The 17069-nt window shown below is 45.3% G+C and overlaps 1 protein-coding gene across 4 annotated transcripts in view; it reads right to left on the reverse strand.

Annotated features, from left to right (window-relative positions):
- Positions 1-17069, reverse strand: part of rptor (regulatory associated protein of MTOR, complex 1) — a 182942-nt gene that overhangs the window by 60213 nt on the left and 105660 nt on the right. For all 4 annotated transcript variants that reach the window (XM_084573386.1, XM_084573385.1, XM_084573384.1 and 1 more), the window contains exons 11-16: positions 10759-10834; positions 8506-8607; positions 4562-4645; positions 2776-2886; positions 1251-1325; positions 1100-1165 (exon numbers count right to left, since the gene is read on the reverse strand). In XM_084573386.1, coding sequence (XP_084429512.1) covers positions 1100-1165; positions 1251-1325; positions 2776-2886; positions 4562-4645; positions 8506-8607; positions 10759-10834 — 514 coding nt within the window. The remainder of the gene's footprint in view (positions 1-1099; positions 1166-1250; positions 1326-2775; positions 2887-4561; positions 4646-8505; positions 8608-10758; positions 10835-17069) is intronic.

A 17069-nucleotide genomic window follows, 5' to 3' on the forward strand; every position in this document is an offset into this window, starting at 1 on the left:
AGATGTCTTATTAAACTTTAAACTAAAACCTAATTAAAATAATGGGAGAACTAACATGGATAAATTTAGTTCTCTGTGTCAAATTAAATGTTAGTAACTGTGTTATTTCTTTGTCACAGCTCAGCCCTCTGATGATGCCCCTCCCCAAGAAGCTCATCGCCTTTAACAAAGCACCACATGCCCGTGTGAAACGCAGCTAATGGGAGTGCAGAGAAACTGCCTTCATTTCTAATAAACTGAGGCATCGCAACAACAGATCCTTTTCCTTTGTCAGCAGCAACAGCAGCACTGTGCCTCACCCTCCTCACCCTCATGTGCGTCAGATCCCTCTACCAGAGCTGCCTCGGCTCTGATCGAGCCTCCCAGCTGAACCCAGAGAGCTGGGATATTAAGATACCAGCGCACTGTGACATGTTCGCAACAGCGATACTGCAGTAATGAGTGCTGTTGTTGAAAATAAGAGGGATAAATAATGGAGCTGTGGAGCAGGCAGAGAGCCTCTGTAATGTTCAGGTTCATCTATTATTTACACAGACCTGTGAGAGGTGGGGGCATTAAGTACACAGTGATATGGAAGAAGAATGGGTGTTTCTGAGCCAGAGAGCACATATAGCTTTTCTGATTTGTCACATTTATGTACTGTAATGTCGAGACAGAGAGGCAAGAGAAACACAAGAGAAACGAATGAGTCAAATAAAATTCACAACTAGACAGAAAAATAACTGCGGAGAGAAGCAGAAGGAGGGAAATGGAGTGAATATTTCTTTGTGAAATTGCGTGTCAAGGAGCGCGTGCGGGTGCCGTCCACGAAATGACGAGCTACATCAAACCTGCATCGCACCCTCGGACGTCTGATGAGCGTCAGACACAAAAGGCTTCTGGGATTTAACACCGGAGGCCAGGGGCAGGCTGAAGTGACACTTGCGGTGATTGAGTGTCACCGCAGGGGTGGCTGGGACGGAAGCGGAGATTGCAGAGGTGAGGTTTGGTGGCAGAGCTGCCACATAACCGCTATCTTACCGGAAATACACAATGGTGTGTACCTTTGGGGTACTTCCCTCACCAGAAAAAATACTTGGATATTTACACAAGCCCGTACCTGTCCTGTGGTGTAGCTGTTGACGATAACAGCTAAGATGAAGACAGCCATGGTCCGATGCTCGGCCTGAAACACAGAAACACGGGAGATCTTACATCTAAAGACCTTTGATAAGTTAAGAATCGAAAAATCTGCAAAACGACCCACTCACCGGCATGTAACTGTCGGCCAACACCGACAGGAAGTACTTGTGTCCGTTGTCTTTCACCAGGTCGGCTTGACATGACTGCAGACACAGAGGAGAGGGTTCACTGCTATGCACTCTCCATTCATACAGCATTCACTGAAGTCATGTCAGGTCCGATATATACAGACCAATTTGATCTCAAGCGAGCCGGACCAGTATCATAACAGCATAACAACCTATAAATAACACTAGATTTTTTTCTTTTGTTTTCGTGCCAAGAAGTGCATAATGAAAATGTTTACATGTACCAAAAACATTTTATGAACAACCTGAAATCGCTTGCGAAAACTTAGTCCAAATTTGGCGCTTTGCTGCTATCTACAGTTTGGATCTGGTGTTACACCTGTACCTCTGACTAAAACAGTGTGAATTGGGAATAGCAGTTAACAATTTTTTGCAAATTCATCCCGTGGGCCAGATTGGACCCTCTAGCGGCCCGTATGTTTGACGCCCCTGCTCTAAACCATGACTGAAAACTGATGCTAAATGTTATAATTAAAGGAGTGGAAAGAACGGAAATTAAAAACATGTCAAACATTTTTAGTCTGTTGTACTACGACACATACATTGCAGTTAAGTCACTGCCTGATTGAAATATAATAAATGCAGTCATCGGCGAAAAAAAGCACATTTCAGATTAAAGCAGTACTCTGTGTTTTAGGCATCGCAACAAGTTACTTGTCAGTAATACTATGGTACATTTACACTACTACATTTTAATGAAATTTGGGATAAAATGTCATGTGATGATAACTGTATAGATGTGAATACTGTGCTGATCCCGGAGAATTCGCGAAACCACCTGTCAGTATTTAAATAAGGTCCACCTTCACCAAAGTGATGAACACCTGAATGCACTGATGAATACAATTTAATTAAAGCAGTCAATAGAATAAAATATTTAATATCATACTTGCAGTGATTAATCGCATCATTTTCATAGTTAACTCAATCGCAATTTTTAAAATATCATTTTTAAATGTACCTTGAATGAATATTTTGTACATTTGTTTTCCTCTTATTGACACGTCAGCTGCTGAGAAAGCTACCTGCTCAGGTCCTAACTCACATCGACACTAAATGAAGATAGGTTTTGTTCTTGTCAAGAGAACCACCTGGCAGGACACCGAGGCTGAACTTGACATACGAGGTGTTTTACTTTCCTCTGCACGGTAAAATGATTAACTACGGCTGCACCCATGACTGCTTGCTTTCCATGGTGTTGCTGCTGCTGCTGCTGCGATCACTGGGATGATTCCCCAAACCATGGTTTAGACCGAGCTGTTAATAATCTAATACTTCAAAATACGCTGCTGAGCATATCAACTATCTCATCACCCTTCCATATTTCTCTCCTCTGATGGTTTTCAGCTTAGTTTTTCTTTGAATGGTTCTGTATTCTTCGGACTCTTCTTCAGTTTAAAAACTGCCAGTAAATGTGCGGCTCTGGGAAAAAAAAAAAGGTCTCATTACATGTTTAACAACTTACGCTGTCCACGGCGAGGATTTTAGCCCAAATGAAAACCAGCAGCGGCCGCAGCTCTCTGGCTGAGCTCTGGAGCAGCTTCAACACGTAGGGGAAGATCCCCACAGACAAGGCCTGCAAACACACACACACACACAAAGAGAGGGAGAACCAGGTTTACAAAGCAGTTTTGATAATGCAGTTATGTGCCAGGCACATCCAGGCAGCTGAATGTGACTCTCCAAGCGTGACAGCCAGAACACACCTGAGGTCTAAACATGTCGGTAAATAAACCATAACCTCTCATAACTGTATGATATGACTATGAAGCTACTTTATACACCAAAACACTGGAGGTAAAGAACGTGGATGAAGTTAAGTCAGTGGATCAACCATAGTGATATGTGATGATAAACTATATTGGGCCAGATAATGATTTGGGGTTTCCCTCATGTTATTCTGATGCTGGAGGTAAATCTTTGACTCATCTATGGCTGTGTTTACAAGGAGAATATCTCTTCAATCTGACTGAAATCACTCAGACCAGAGATTCCACCTTAACTGTTTCTATGGACACTAAATAAAATGATCTGATCCTCATGTTTACATACCCCAAAACATCAATCACCATATAACTCTACTGACAAAGTGGCTCTTCCTCTTTTGTAGCTTCAAATGTGCTGGAAATACAACAAGTAACAACACTGAATTTATCCAATAAAAGAAGATGTTGTCACAAACAGTTGTCACAAGAAACTGAAGTCTTTATGAGTTTTCAACAATTACTTTAGGCGCCAAGAACTACGGCCTGCATGAAGAATCCATTACCCCTGGTTTCTACTTTCGATCTATTAAGTCTAAAGCTTGTTACATACGCCGCGAGAAGCGAGAAACTTGTTCCTAGGGCTGCGGGAACAAGAAAAAAGTTTGTTTTGGCCTAGTAATTCATACTTTGTGTGAAACTCTGAGTGTTGAACTCCGGGCAAGGCCTGACAGGGTCCTCCCATGTGGGAGATGGACGACGAGAGGCAATTTTCTTATTATTTTCAGATGCTAGCCAGACGCTTTGACGGCCGCGTCCATCGGATCGCGCCCTTCATTCAGCACGCACCCACACACAGTATGCCGATCTCTACCCAGGAGACATTAGCGGTCACACTGCGAATATTAGCATTTGGGAGCTCAGAGTGGCCACCAGCATTTCCGCATTAACCACACCCACTCCATTTTTTGACCAATCACAGAATAGTTGCCGGACACCCCACAGGAAAAAAGTTCTGCTCGGTTGATGTGTGGAGAACAAGCTGCGAGAACTCCTAAATTTCTTGCTTCTCGCGGAGTATTCAGTATAACAAGCTTTAACTAGTTCTACAATTAAATTAACTAGTTCTGAATTGATTCAGTAGATGAAGATGACCAAGATGTCTCCACATGTTCAGCTTTGCTGTCCACATGGATTCAGGCTTCGTTCATCTTGTTTGAGCAACTGGTTGTTTCGCTACCTCCATGTTTCTGTCCCTCCTGTAAACTCATCACCTGATGTTTACCCCACGTGGAGCAAATATGATCAGAGAGAACGGATTTATTCCATCCAGAGAGAAACCAGCAGATCAACCTGGTTATTAGTAGATCAGATCGTCCCATTGAACAGATTACACCAGCCCTCTATATCTGGTTAAAACCTCCTTCTGATCAGGTCAGTCTGTTCTGATTGAGGTGGTTGCATGAGGCAGTTTCATTCTGATTACTGGAGGAATACTGGTATCCATGGAAACACAGCGTCAAACAGTGAAGGGAGAGCAGAACGCACCAGACTGACGGCCCAGGGTCCTAAATCCAGGAACCCTCCGAGCAGGTCTAGAGCTCGCAGCCGATGGACCTGACTCAGGAGAACCTGAAAGAGAGCAGAGGTCAAAGGTCAACTGTAACGCCTCCAAAGCCAAGAGGAAGCATGAGATTAAAAAAGGAGGGAGGATGGAGGATGGAGGACAGCAGGGAGGTGGAGTGAAGCAGGTGGCTCTCCCATCACTACAGCTAACACACTGGCACAAGGTTTGCTCGCTGTGCGTGTGTGTGTGTGTGTGTGTGTGTGTGTGTGTGTGTGTGTGTGTGTGTGTGTGTGTGTGTGTGTGTGTGTGTGTGTGTGTACATGAACCCGTGTGTGGGCGTTTGGGTGCGTCCTCTTGGCTGCCATTTGATGTCTCACTGAGATGCTGGTGTCGGATAAAATACCTGAGAGCGTGTGTGTAGATGCATCACGACGAAGCAGCTTTTGGCCAAGGAGGACTATTTTAAGGATGCATACGGTGTGTGCTAAAAATGTTTATGTGGGTAATTTGTGTAGCATTAAGCGCAGTGCAGCAGAAAAAGCCTGTGTGAGGGCTGGACAGCGAGCCGGCCCCCGTGTGGCTGTCCCACGGCGTGTGTGTGGGAGCAAGCATATGGAGGAACCCAGCTCCACACACACACACACACACACACACACATACATACACACACACACGAAGAGACATCTCCACCCATAATGTATTATTAGTGTCCTCCGTGACTTCGACCCAGTGAGCGTGACCACAGAAGCAGAAGGAGGCCGGGGGAAGACCGGCCCGGAGATGCCCACAGCTCTGGGGAAGAGCGTGGGAACATGGATGTGTGTGTGTGTGTGTGTGTGTGTTAGTGTGAAAAGCCACAGGGCACGAATCCTGTCTAAACCTCTCCTGATCCGCCACATAAACAAACAAAAATCCCCAGTTTTCACACTTTCTCTTCATCGCGATCCTTCCTGTCAAACCTGCTCGGCTGATTTTTTTATTATTTTTTTTCACTGTGAATATTTTATTTCCTGCTGCTACATCACAAAGGATGAAGGATGCGCCTTAACGTGCGACTCCACTCTCTTTCAGTGCAGTGAGTAAGCACTTCTCATCATCACGCTGTGTGTGTGTGTTTGTGTGTGTGTCGCCCTGTGTGTACCACCTGTTACCCCATGAAGTACATGTGCACGCTTTAATCACTTTCAAAAAAAAAACGCGTCGCCGCTACCGTAACTTGGAGACGTTGTAATCCCTTTGCAAAATTCTGCTAATCCTTCCTGGATGAAAGGCTGTTGTCAAGACAACGCAGCACTGAAAGCATCTCTCCTTCCCGCGCTCGGTTGTTCTCCCGTTTGCTCATTTCATTAAAGGGCATTATTGATGGATTACACTCCGCGGCCCATTTCTTGTCACTCTTCGCGTGTTGCAAACGGAGCCGGATTATAATTTTGGCATCGAGTCCTAAAATCTTCTAAGCGTATGCCGCTCTTTAAAAGTTCATTCTTATGCAACTGCGAGCTTAGCGGGGCGTAAAAACCTGCTTGTGTGTCCGTCCGTTACATCAGAGAGCGTGGAGATTACTTTGCCTTTGGGGTGTATAGCTGCATACTGTTGCGTGATCTTAAAGGCTGCTGCTGCTGCTGCTGCTGCTACATCAGAAAACACACACACACACACACACACACACACACACACACACCATCCAGTGCTTCCCAATCAGTCTGCCTTTTCCTCTGCTTTTAACGGGCCCCGACAGAACTGCTGTATGGACGTGCTGCTGCTGCTCGCGGTGCGCTGAGTCAGCAGGAAATTACTATTCAACGCGGGACAGCTTCACACCGCTACTACGCTGTGATATAATACAACACCACCAGTATACAACCCCGCGGGAGGATGGCGATGGTGGAGGGAGGTGCTGGGAGGAGGAGGAGGAGGAGGAGGAGGAGGAGGAGGAGGAGGGGGAGGAGGAGCATCTGACGGCCGTTACTCGACAGCCGCAAGGTTTTCACCTCAATTTAAGCACCGTCAACAAACACTGGTCGTGTCACAGGCCCTGTTACGTGGTCGTAACGTGGAAAATAGACCAGCCGCCCCCCCCTCCTTTTTTTTTTTTTTTTCCCCAAGTGTGAATTTTTAACTCGAAGGAAGGAGTGTGTGATGAATAAATAAAGAGAGAAGAGAAGAGGTAAGAGGTGACAGTGCAGAAAGTGCTGCTGTAACGGTAATATCCCACGCTATGGGGTGGACTCTTGGCAGGAGATGTGTGTGTGTGTGTGTGTGTGTGTGTGTGTGTGTTTAATCAGGACTCTTTTGCAGAATAATGTAAAATAAAAGGCTTTTGGTGCAACTTGCGACACTGACAGCTTCATCTGCCTCATAAAGCGACAGCATTCACTTCAGTCGAATCCGAGAAGCAGCAGCAGCAGCAGTTTTTGCACAATATTTGGCAGCAGGACTGTTTTCATTTTTTAATTTCGGTTGTCCCTTAATAATCCCTCATGGGGGAAATTCGCTCTCCGCACTTAATCCATCCATTTAAACACACAGTAAGTGAGCACAGTTTTGGGGGCGGTTTAGGTACTCGATCAAGGCGCCTCGGCTTCCCACGTAGGAGGCATTCGCAGCAGTGACCATAAACACTATTCCACAGCTCCGTACTCTCCCATATGGTTTTACTAATGGCCATCCTGTGTTGAAGGAACGCACACTCCAAGCTCTCAGCAATCAGCCCGGATACTCACATTCACTTTCTCTTCATCGTTTATTAGGCAAATCAGATTTGTACCATTAGGCGGAGGATGCTTAAAACTAACCGATGGTTTATGCAGATTTATCTGTATTCACTTCATTCATGGAAAGCTGAAAGTACATGAGACACATTAGCAAACATATGTCAGTGCTGTTCTGACTCAGACAGGGGAGCAACATAATAAAGAAGAGCTGGAGTGAAGTTAGTTTAACAGAGTAAAGAGTGCGTGGAGGCCGCCTGCATTAATGGATGTTTGCATTATTATAGAAAGCGCTTTCTCTGACCCTTCCATAAGTCAAAGACACTGAAAAACATCTCCAACAGAGTGCTTCATTCCAGTTGTGTAGTGAACAGAAGTCAGTGGGATCATCGGTGTGTGAGTGTGTTATCTTTTACACACATCTGTTTTATTTTGCCTCTGGCCCGTTTATGCTTTTTAATGGGCTGGACCGTAAGCGCAGCCGAGGTGAGAAGGGTGTCAAATATAGGAACTATAGGAAAGAAATGTGTTCTGATGTGGTCCCGTTGGGTTCCTCAGACCGGGACCTTCAGAGCAGTGCAGAGAAAAGTGTAAAGTTACAGTTTAGAAAAGGTTTGCAGGAGAGTGTGAAACTTCTGGGATGAGAGTGGCCGCCTACAAGTCTGGGGAATAGGAGGATTGTTTCCTCCAACTTGAGGGTGAATTCCTGGCCCAAGACGAGGAGTTCAAGTATCTCGGGTTGATTTGCACGAGTGATGGTAGAATGGAGCGAGAGAAGGACGGGTGGTTCCTCCATAGGCTGCCTAGGCTCAGCCTTAGAGATGTGCTTGGACATCTTGAGGGAGCTCGGAGTGGACCCACTGGTTTGGGCTTCTGGTTAATTTGGAGGTTTACCGGACAGCTGACAGAAGACCCCAGGGTTAGACCCAGAATTCTGCGAAGGGATTATGTATCTCGACCGGCCTGGTAACACCTAGCGATCCCTCAGGAATATGTGTTTCTAGGGAGAGGAACGTCTGGAAGTCCGTGCTTAGCCTGTTGCCACCGTGACCCGACCTCAGATAAGCGAGTGATCACGGATAGATTAAGGAGTTTTGCTGTTTTCCTCCAGATGCTTTAGCGATTTAAAAATAAAAGGGCAAAACTGCTTTGTGGGTTTTTGCTTTGTAAACCCGATGCTCCCTCTCTTGGTGTGTGTGTGTGTGTGTGTGTACCTGCAGTACAATCGGGAGCTGTTCAGGAGGGTTCCTGTTCTCCACGCCCATCGTTAGCCACACCTGAAACGCCGTCAGCTGCTCGGCGAAGAAGGGACTGTGCTGTGGACACAAAACAAAGATAAAATATTTATCACCACTGTAAAGAATACATCGTGCTTACTCATTGTCTCTTTCACACACACATACACACACACACACACATATACCGAGGCAGCCTGCAGTGACTAGCCCATCATTTCATAAAAGCCCTGTCATAACGAGCTCAGAAGTGACACCGCACTGCAGTAACAACATAAATCCTGATCTATCATGATCACCCCCTCCCCTCCCCTCCCCCCCCCCCCCCCCCCTCTCTTTCCTCTCTCCCTCTGCTCCCACGGCAGCTCGGGTGATTGATCGGTTGCTGGCCGCAGAGTTTTTGATCACGCCGAGCGTTGAAACTGCAGCGGGGATTACGGCAGCGCTGAGTAGACCGGGTGATGGATGTACAGAGGGGAAATATCAGCGCTTCGCAGCTGGATGGCCAAGTTAATTTGTGCATAATCAAAGCATAATAACACCCTATATACACTCACATGTGCACGGATATGTGGAGTGGAGTGTAGTGCATGCTGGGTAAAGGGCTTGCTTAAAGAGGCAGCTTCTGGACAACAGCGATGAAGGGGGCTAATTATTTTCTGCCCTTGGAGCTACTTGTATACTAGAGATGTTTAAAATAGCGCCACCCCCTAACAGCTGCAACAATAAAATAATCCAGTAATGTAACATAGACACATGTAGCTGCTAAAACTTTTGTGTTTCTAGTTAGGTGAAATGATCACTCCAGGGCTTTTCTTTATAATAAGATTTTTATAGATTTTTTTTTAATATATGGCACTGATTAAGTAAAGGATTCATAAGAATATTTTTTGCTTAATTCAGCTGATGGAAACACGCTAAATTAATATCAACCATCTACTCGCACGTTGCTGCCCTGGGCTAATACAAGCGTTTTAATTTTTACACGTTGTAACATCTCACGAGGCCTTCGATGAATCGAATGACAATCTGAAGCAGATCTGCTGCCGCAGGTTGGGATGCAAAACACTCACCAATAGGTGAAATGAATGACATTATTATCGGGTTATAGTGGCACCTGTCAGCGTGTGGGATACACTGGGCAGTGAGCGGTCCTTGAATTTGATGTTAGAAGCAGGAAAAATAGACAAGTGAAAGGTTATGAGAGACTTGGACAAGGACCAGGACAACGACTAGAGCATTTCTCTCTTGTTGGAAGTTCCTGGTCTACAGGGGTCAGCATCTATCAAAAGAAAAGAGGTCCAACGAAGGAAAAGAGGTGAACCAGAAAGGAGATCACGAAGAGCCAAGGATCACTGATGCAAGAGTTAGAACATTAGGGAGTGTGGATTGTGGTTTATTTTGTTGTTTTCAGCTTTAAAAAGTCCAACATTTGCCGTTTTTTAAAAAAAAAAATCGAATGGGAAACTGATTCTGATGAGGGCAAGGTGGCAATTATCAAGAGCAGAAAGCAAGACCAAGGAAAGAAGGTAAACATCTAAAGCACATCAGAAAGGAATTAAGGGCTCCCGAAAGACGGAGCAAGACAGAGTGGGAAGATCTCCTTTAGTAGTCCTCGGGGGCTTAATTACGGTGCCGGTAAGTGTTTTTCGGCCCCAGTGCAAGAGAAAGTAGAGGAGGACCGAGGGTGGAAAACTGCTCCAGGGGGAGCAATGGAGAGGATGCCCACCTCCGATGACCAGGTGGAAGGGAGAACAGTTGGGGATAAAAGGTTCCTCCGCTTTTAAACTTACCTGATTAGTTTGTATAATGTCGCTGCTCCGGCCTGAACCTAACGTCTGGGTGTCGCCTCTAACGCACAAAGATGTGCTGACTCAGATGTGTTAGTCGTCGTCATGCTCATACAGCCTCTCGCAGCGTGTCTCCATTACACTCGGCGTCTCCATCGCAGCCTCCTGCCGCGTCGGTAAATATGACAGTAAACGCACCAGCGGCTGAAAGCGCAGGGCCAGTGGTTTCTGGGATTTTATTTTATTTGAGTGATTAAACCTGACGTTTTACGGCGTCATCCACCGGGAGTGAGCGTTGGTGAGATTAATAGAGCTGCTGAAGATGCCGGTGAACGAGAGCCGTTTGGCGTTCACAAAACAACCAATGTAGCACCTCTCCGCCGATCGAGAGGTCTCAGAGTTTATTCGTTCCTCACACACACACACACGCGCACACACTTACTCTGAAGGCGGTGCCCTCCTCGATGATGGTAGGCAGCTGAGATAGGCAGATGTCCACGGCCAGGTCCCACGCTTGCCTGTAGAGAGATTAGAATTACATCATATGTTACGAGGAGCATCCCTAAAACCGGACACTACTGCAGCCTGACCGGTACAGGATGCCATATCTCAGGACAGTGGATTACAATTTTTGATGCACTGATCACTTCGACGCTAGCCTGGCATAGCTCAATTCTTATCAGAGTATATCAGCCTGACTCATTTATTGGAGCTACTACACATTTAATGAATCCACACTCTTTAGACTCTGACTCTCTGTCCCCGAGCAACAGAAAAAGAGGCAGGTCATCGCTTGGTCCTTGGTTGAGGTTTCCACCCAACCATTTACGCTCATTTTCCTCAGCTCGTGTTTTCCCCACCACACACACACATACACACACCTCTTTGAATTTCCAGCCCGAGGTCCTGGAGAGGGCAGCGAGGAGCCTTTAATCCCCCCTTCTAAACATCAGCCCTTCTCTCATGGCCATCATTTCTAATTCATGGGGTTACGTAACTCACATCAAACCTTTCACAGCTTCTCTATTCTCTCTTTCCACCTCTCTCTCTCTCTCTCTCTCTCTCTCTCTCTCCGTCTGTCTCTCTCCCTTCCACTTCCCGGCTCCTTTTTCTTGCAGCAAATTGAACTCAGGGCCTCGATGGGGCTTTTTCCTCTCAGTTAACATGAGTTAGGACTCGAGTCGCGTTCCCAGTCAATGCACAACGATGTAATGCGATGCTGAACGAGTGACTGCCAGACTCCTTCTGCAGCTTAAATGGCTTTTCCTATTAGCCCAGAGTGATTTAATAGAGCTGCGCGTCGGTGTTGGAAGATGTATCGGACTCACAGACGCATGTAACGCGACATGCAAACATGCAGCACGCGGCTAGGAAGCACCGCTGGCTTCCCGGGAATTCGTGTCAGCTGCTACAGACGCCAGCTAAATGGAGGAATTTATACACTCAGCCCAAACCTTCAGCCCTCGAGCAAAAACATCAACAGACATCGCTGCATTATTAAGAGCAGGTGGTGCTTATTTTGCTGCCATAAGGTCTGATTTGAAGAATCAGTTCAGTTCACACATCGGCTGAACTGAACAAAAACGATAAGAACAGATCTGCAGCCTCCAAACAAACGAAGCTTCCCAGAGAAGTTCTGGAGCTTCTGTTTTCTTCTAAGCGGATTTACAGACAATTATTCGCAAAGGACATCGGCAATGGTGATATTCTTGGGTAGCTACTCTGGACATAATGTTTATTTCATGTCTGCGCTCAGATTTGACTGAATTATGACTCTAGGATGCAATTTGCGGTGTGAAAGTTTAATAATCCGACTCATTAGGAAAAACTCCTGCACTGATTGTTTTTGCAGAGGCATCAGTGCAAGAGGCGTTTTTGTTTTTGTGACATTTAAAGTTAAAGTTTCTCGGTCGGGCAGGAACTTCATGACTTTTCTCTTGTATTATCACGTAAGTGAGGCACCTTGGTGCTCAGAGAAGCGGGACTCATACAGAGGGGTTTAAAGAATTGGTCTGGCGGAAAGAAAATGTGTTAGGATGAAATGAATAAACAGCTCTTTCCTCTCTACGGCTGAAGCGCCCAACTAATCCCTAAACTGCCTGCTGGGCCTTTATCCGCTAACAATAGTCACCTGTGGCCAGTTTTATGCCTCTTGGCGAAAGTTAAAGTGTTAAATATGTTGATTGGCACCAGTTTCAATTATTCAGTTCAGTCACTTATTTATATATCGCGAATAACAACCCATATTGCTTCAATATGCTTTACGGGACTTAGATATTGAAACTCCCAGAGAAAGCTTTAGAGGAAAGGCCTTGATTGCTGGTTAAAAAAAAAAAGTATTTTATTAAGAGGTGTTGCTGCTGAATATGATATTAACTTTTGCCATATGGCTGCTGCTAAGCTTATTTCAGAGTGTTAGTGGAAATCGGGCGAAGTTCTCTGTCGCTAATGTAATGTAATGTGATGTTATATAAGCTGCTTTCTTCTGGTTTTGGGGACTGGGTATTACTTTGTACCCCTTTTGTTTTAATCATTATCGGTTTATCTCATTTTCTTTCTTTTTTTTTTTTTAAGAATGCAATAACATGTGAGAGTAAGATTTTTTTTGCTACGGTAGTTGGAAAGTCTCTGAAACAGCAGATACTATGGCGTTAACTTAGAAAATTGGAAAATTAATGAACAGCTGTTTTCAAGATGGAATTGTATACTTTATTCATTATTTATGTTATATTTCATCTCTCCCCACGACTCTTAACAGGAATAAGCGGGTACAGAAGTACTTACACAATAGTTTAATTTTCTCGATTTTTTTTTTTACATACCTTCTGAAATTACTGATCTCCAACTGAAGTATAAAAAAAATAAAAATACTCACAAACAGAAGTTTACTTTCCAACAGACAAGACACAGTGTATTCTGACCATACACCCACTTGCCAATTCATCAGGCAACACACTATTAAAAATGAATTCATTCTAATATAACAGTCATCATCTTCTATACCCGCTTATTACTGTTAAGGGTCCCCTGGACAGGTCGCCAGTCTATTTTAGGGCTAACACGGAGAGACAGACAACCATTCATACTCACATGCACAATTTAGAATCACCAATTAACCTAACCAGCATGTCTTTGGACGGTGGGAGGAAGCTGGAGTACCCAGAGAGAACCCACGCAGACACAGGGAGAACATGCAAACTCCACACAGAAAGGCCCCAGTCGGCCCATCGATTCAAACCCAGGACCTTCTCGCCGTGAGGCATCAGTGCTAACCACCTCTCCACTGTGCCGCCCGTTATGGTATTCAGAATTTGTTTAATGTATTGTACCAACACATGTTCCTATTATTTTGGCAGCGGTCAGAGAGCAAGGCTATATAACAGAAACACTTTAGTGTTTAAGTCATCCTCCAAAATGATCATCCAGTTGAATTACCAGCGAGTGAGATTTAGCACAGAAGTGAATACATTATATCTGAATGCATTCCTTTCCACTAGTGTACCTAATGTTTTGGCGTAAAAGTAACGAAACGTCTCAAATTGAATGAGACTGTTCAACAAGTGAAATAATCTGATTTCTTTAACGGCAGTGGGACTTTGACGCTCATAAATAACAGAACAATTAGTGGTTTCAGCTGCTCAAAGGTAAGAACGTGGTATTATTCTCAGTAAGACATGCTGTACTTGAAGATGTTACCTCACCTTGGGAGAAATTATCACTGTTGTTACAATTATTTTGTGAGGAGTAGTAAAAATTAAAATAATTCTTAGTTATGGGAGGAAGGGAACAGCTTTGCTGCCCCTCGGCGTCCTTGGTAGGGATGTGGCGGTGGTGGAGGAGTACAAATACCTGGCCATCGACAACACACTGAACTGGAGTCTGCAGCAGCAGACTCTGTATCCTGAGGATGCAAGACGCAGGAAATCTTTTACCAGTGTGTTGTGGCCAGCACTCTTTTTTCCCGCTGTGGTCTGCAGCCAGTGACACCAACAGACTGAATGAACTGATTATGAAGGCTGGCTCTGTAATTGGCTGCAGACTGGGGACCTTTGGAGAGGTGGTGGAGAGGAGGACACTGAACAACAATGCTGTCCATCATGGATAACCCTGACCACCTTCTCCACCAAATACTGGACAGATAACGGAGCAAATTCTCCAAAAGGCTCAGACAACGTTGTTGCTTTGTTGTCTCGAAGAACGCTACGGGAAATCTTTCCTGCCTCCTTACGTCTGTACAACTCCTCACATGTGTGTGACAGATGACACTGGACTATTGTTACTTATTTTAATATTGTGTATATCCTTCATTCTTTCTCTTCATTCAGCCCATCCAGTCGTTCACACAGCAGTGTGTACACTCACAGTAGTGGGCTACCACCTGTGCAGTGCCCCGGCAGCAGTTTGGAGGTTAGGAGCTTGCTCAAGGCACCTCAGCCATGGACATAGAGGGACTTGAGACCCTATGGTCCCAAAGTTGCTTCTTGAACCACTACCTCAATGCCCCCATTTAAGGCTTGAACCCATTTACGCAAAACCACAAAGCAGTCCCCTAACAACCTGAACGGTGCGGCCATACGCATTGCAACTAAACTGGTCCGAATGTACAAGCAAAATCACATGTAAACTAATCATCTCTGAGTGAAATATGCTTTCCGTAATCAAAAATAAGGTAGAATAGGGATATTTTTTTTAGGTTGCATAACCTCAAGTACTGGGACTGGAGTCCGAGTAGAAATATTGGCACCTGGTATCCGTTCCTGCTGGTGTTTATGTAATTGAGCTGTGTGGAAACAAGCAGGCAGGGCAGTCTAATCATCGAGGATGCGCTCACAGTGAGGAGGCTGCTGCACACTTCGAGATGACAGCATTAGCTGGGATGCTGCCATCGAATACGAATGAGTAACTCATCACCAGCGCCTGTCTGTGTGCTGTGTGTGAGATTTTTTTTGGGTGGGGGTGGGGGGGCAACAGCAGAGCAGTGTAAGGGACCAGTTGGCGGCTGACTAGGCTCTTTTCTCCCCAGTAGCCTGCAGAGACTGGTGCAGCGACGCACAGTCACGAGCGCACACATAAAATAGACGCACACTCCCACATTGTAACTGCCCACGAGGGAGTAATCAGCCCTGGGTTTATCTGCTCTCCCTTATTCTGCTCCATTTGAATAACAATTGCTGTTTGCGTTCGGGCACCGACATCCATCAACGAGCCCCCAAATTGCTTAATTCCCCTTCTCCATCCTCCTTCCGCGCTCATCCAGACTTTTATTTTTCTACTCGCCTTTCATCTCCGGCACTTTCCATTTTTTATCGTCCTCTCAGTCTTGTTCGCGGCTCTCTTAAAGCACCTCTCCGTCGTTACTCTGTCCTGCTTTTAATACTGCATGTGCCGCCCGCGAAACAAAGTGCAACTCCCAATTTCTCGGGCCGTAAACCGCGCGATGCACCCGCAATCTGAAATAATGGGCCCGTACGAGCGAGGAAGAAAGCCCATCGCTCGCTGAAGGAGTGAGGAGTGGCGTTCTTTACAATAACTGATGCCTGCGTGTTACACAACAAGTTTCTCCTTGAGGCAAAGAGAGCGCGTTTTTTTATCCAGCCAGATAATGAGTGGGAGAGATGGAGGGAGGCATTTATAGAAGACCGAGAAGAAGAGGAACAATAGATGGTGGGAGAAGTGTTTGTGTAACTGCAGGGAGATGGATGATGAGACGAGGTTTCTAACACAGTGTGAGGGAGCAAATAGAGTCAATGGACAAAGAGAGGCTGTTCAGCACCTCTGTGTGTGCATAGCAATGGGAATACATGGAGGATAAATCAGTGGCATGGTGCAGATTGTAAAACACTGCAGCAGGCCTACAGCTAAAGTCTAACATTTAGATTTGTGTTGTTTTATCTTGTTTTTTTTGTGTGCTTTTCAACTTAAATCTGCTTTCAGTATCCTCAGAGACCACGGCACTGGAGAGATGTTTCAAATAAAGCGGCGAAACAAACGTGTGATTGATTTGTTCCGTCACTGCATCACTGAGAAAGGTTGAAGCCGGCTCATCTTCGATATGTAACGCGTCACGCCGACCACGAACATCGGCTTGTAGACAGTTACTGTTTTTTTCCAGCAGTCTGGACATGTCACTGCTGAGCTGCCTCCAGTCAAAGGTGGAATTATTTGGCCGCCGATTAAAGGCCGGGTTGACGACATGTTGAATCATCGGTGAAAAAAGACTGAAGTCTGATTCTGAGTACACGCTCACTTTCCTGGTTATTTGGTAAACTACTGAAAACAAATCCCTTCTGATATAAAAGCCCCACACTAGATTCATCAACATGAAGGTTGTGGCATTGAGCATTTGTTTAAAATAACTGAGAGAGTAATTACTGTGTTTTGTGTAAACACAACTTCCCGTGTCGTACCCACAGTCTCCTGAGTTCCATTTAAAGAAGACATGCTTAATTGCAGTAGTTTAAAAAAGTAGCTGCTAGCAGTCATTGGCTCATTAACAGCACCAGTGATGATAATACAAATACTGCTATCATACTGCAATGCGACTGATAGAAACTGAACGTGCAACGACTACTGAGCTCAATTTTGGAGCTGTTGGAAGTAGGGGTGGAGATCAAAAACTGGTTTCGACATCAGAATTGCGTGTCTCAGATGTTATCCCTTCTTCTATATGATGCTCCCGCTCACGACATGATGACACTCAAAGAACCAGGGAGAGAAGGAAGGGATCTAATGCAAGGTTTATACCTCCGCCTC

The sequence above is a fragment of the Chelon labrosus genome, assembly GCF_963514085.1.
Source record: "Chelon labrosus genome assembly, chromosome: 2".
Taxonomy (NCBI): domain Eukaryota; kingdom Metazoa; phylum Chordata; class Actinopteri; order Mugiliformes; family Mugilidae; genus Chelon; species Chelon labrosus.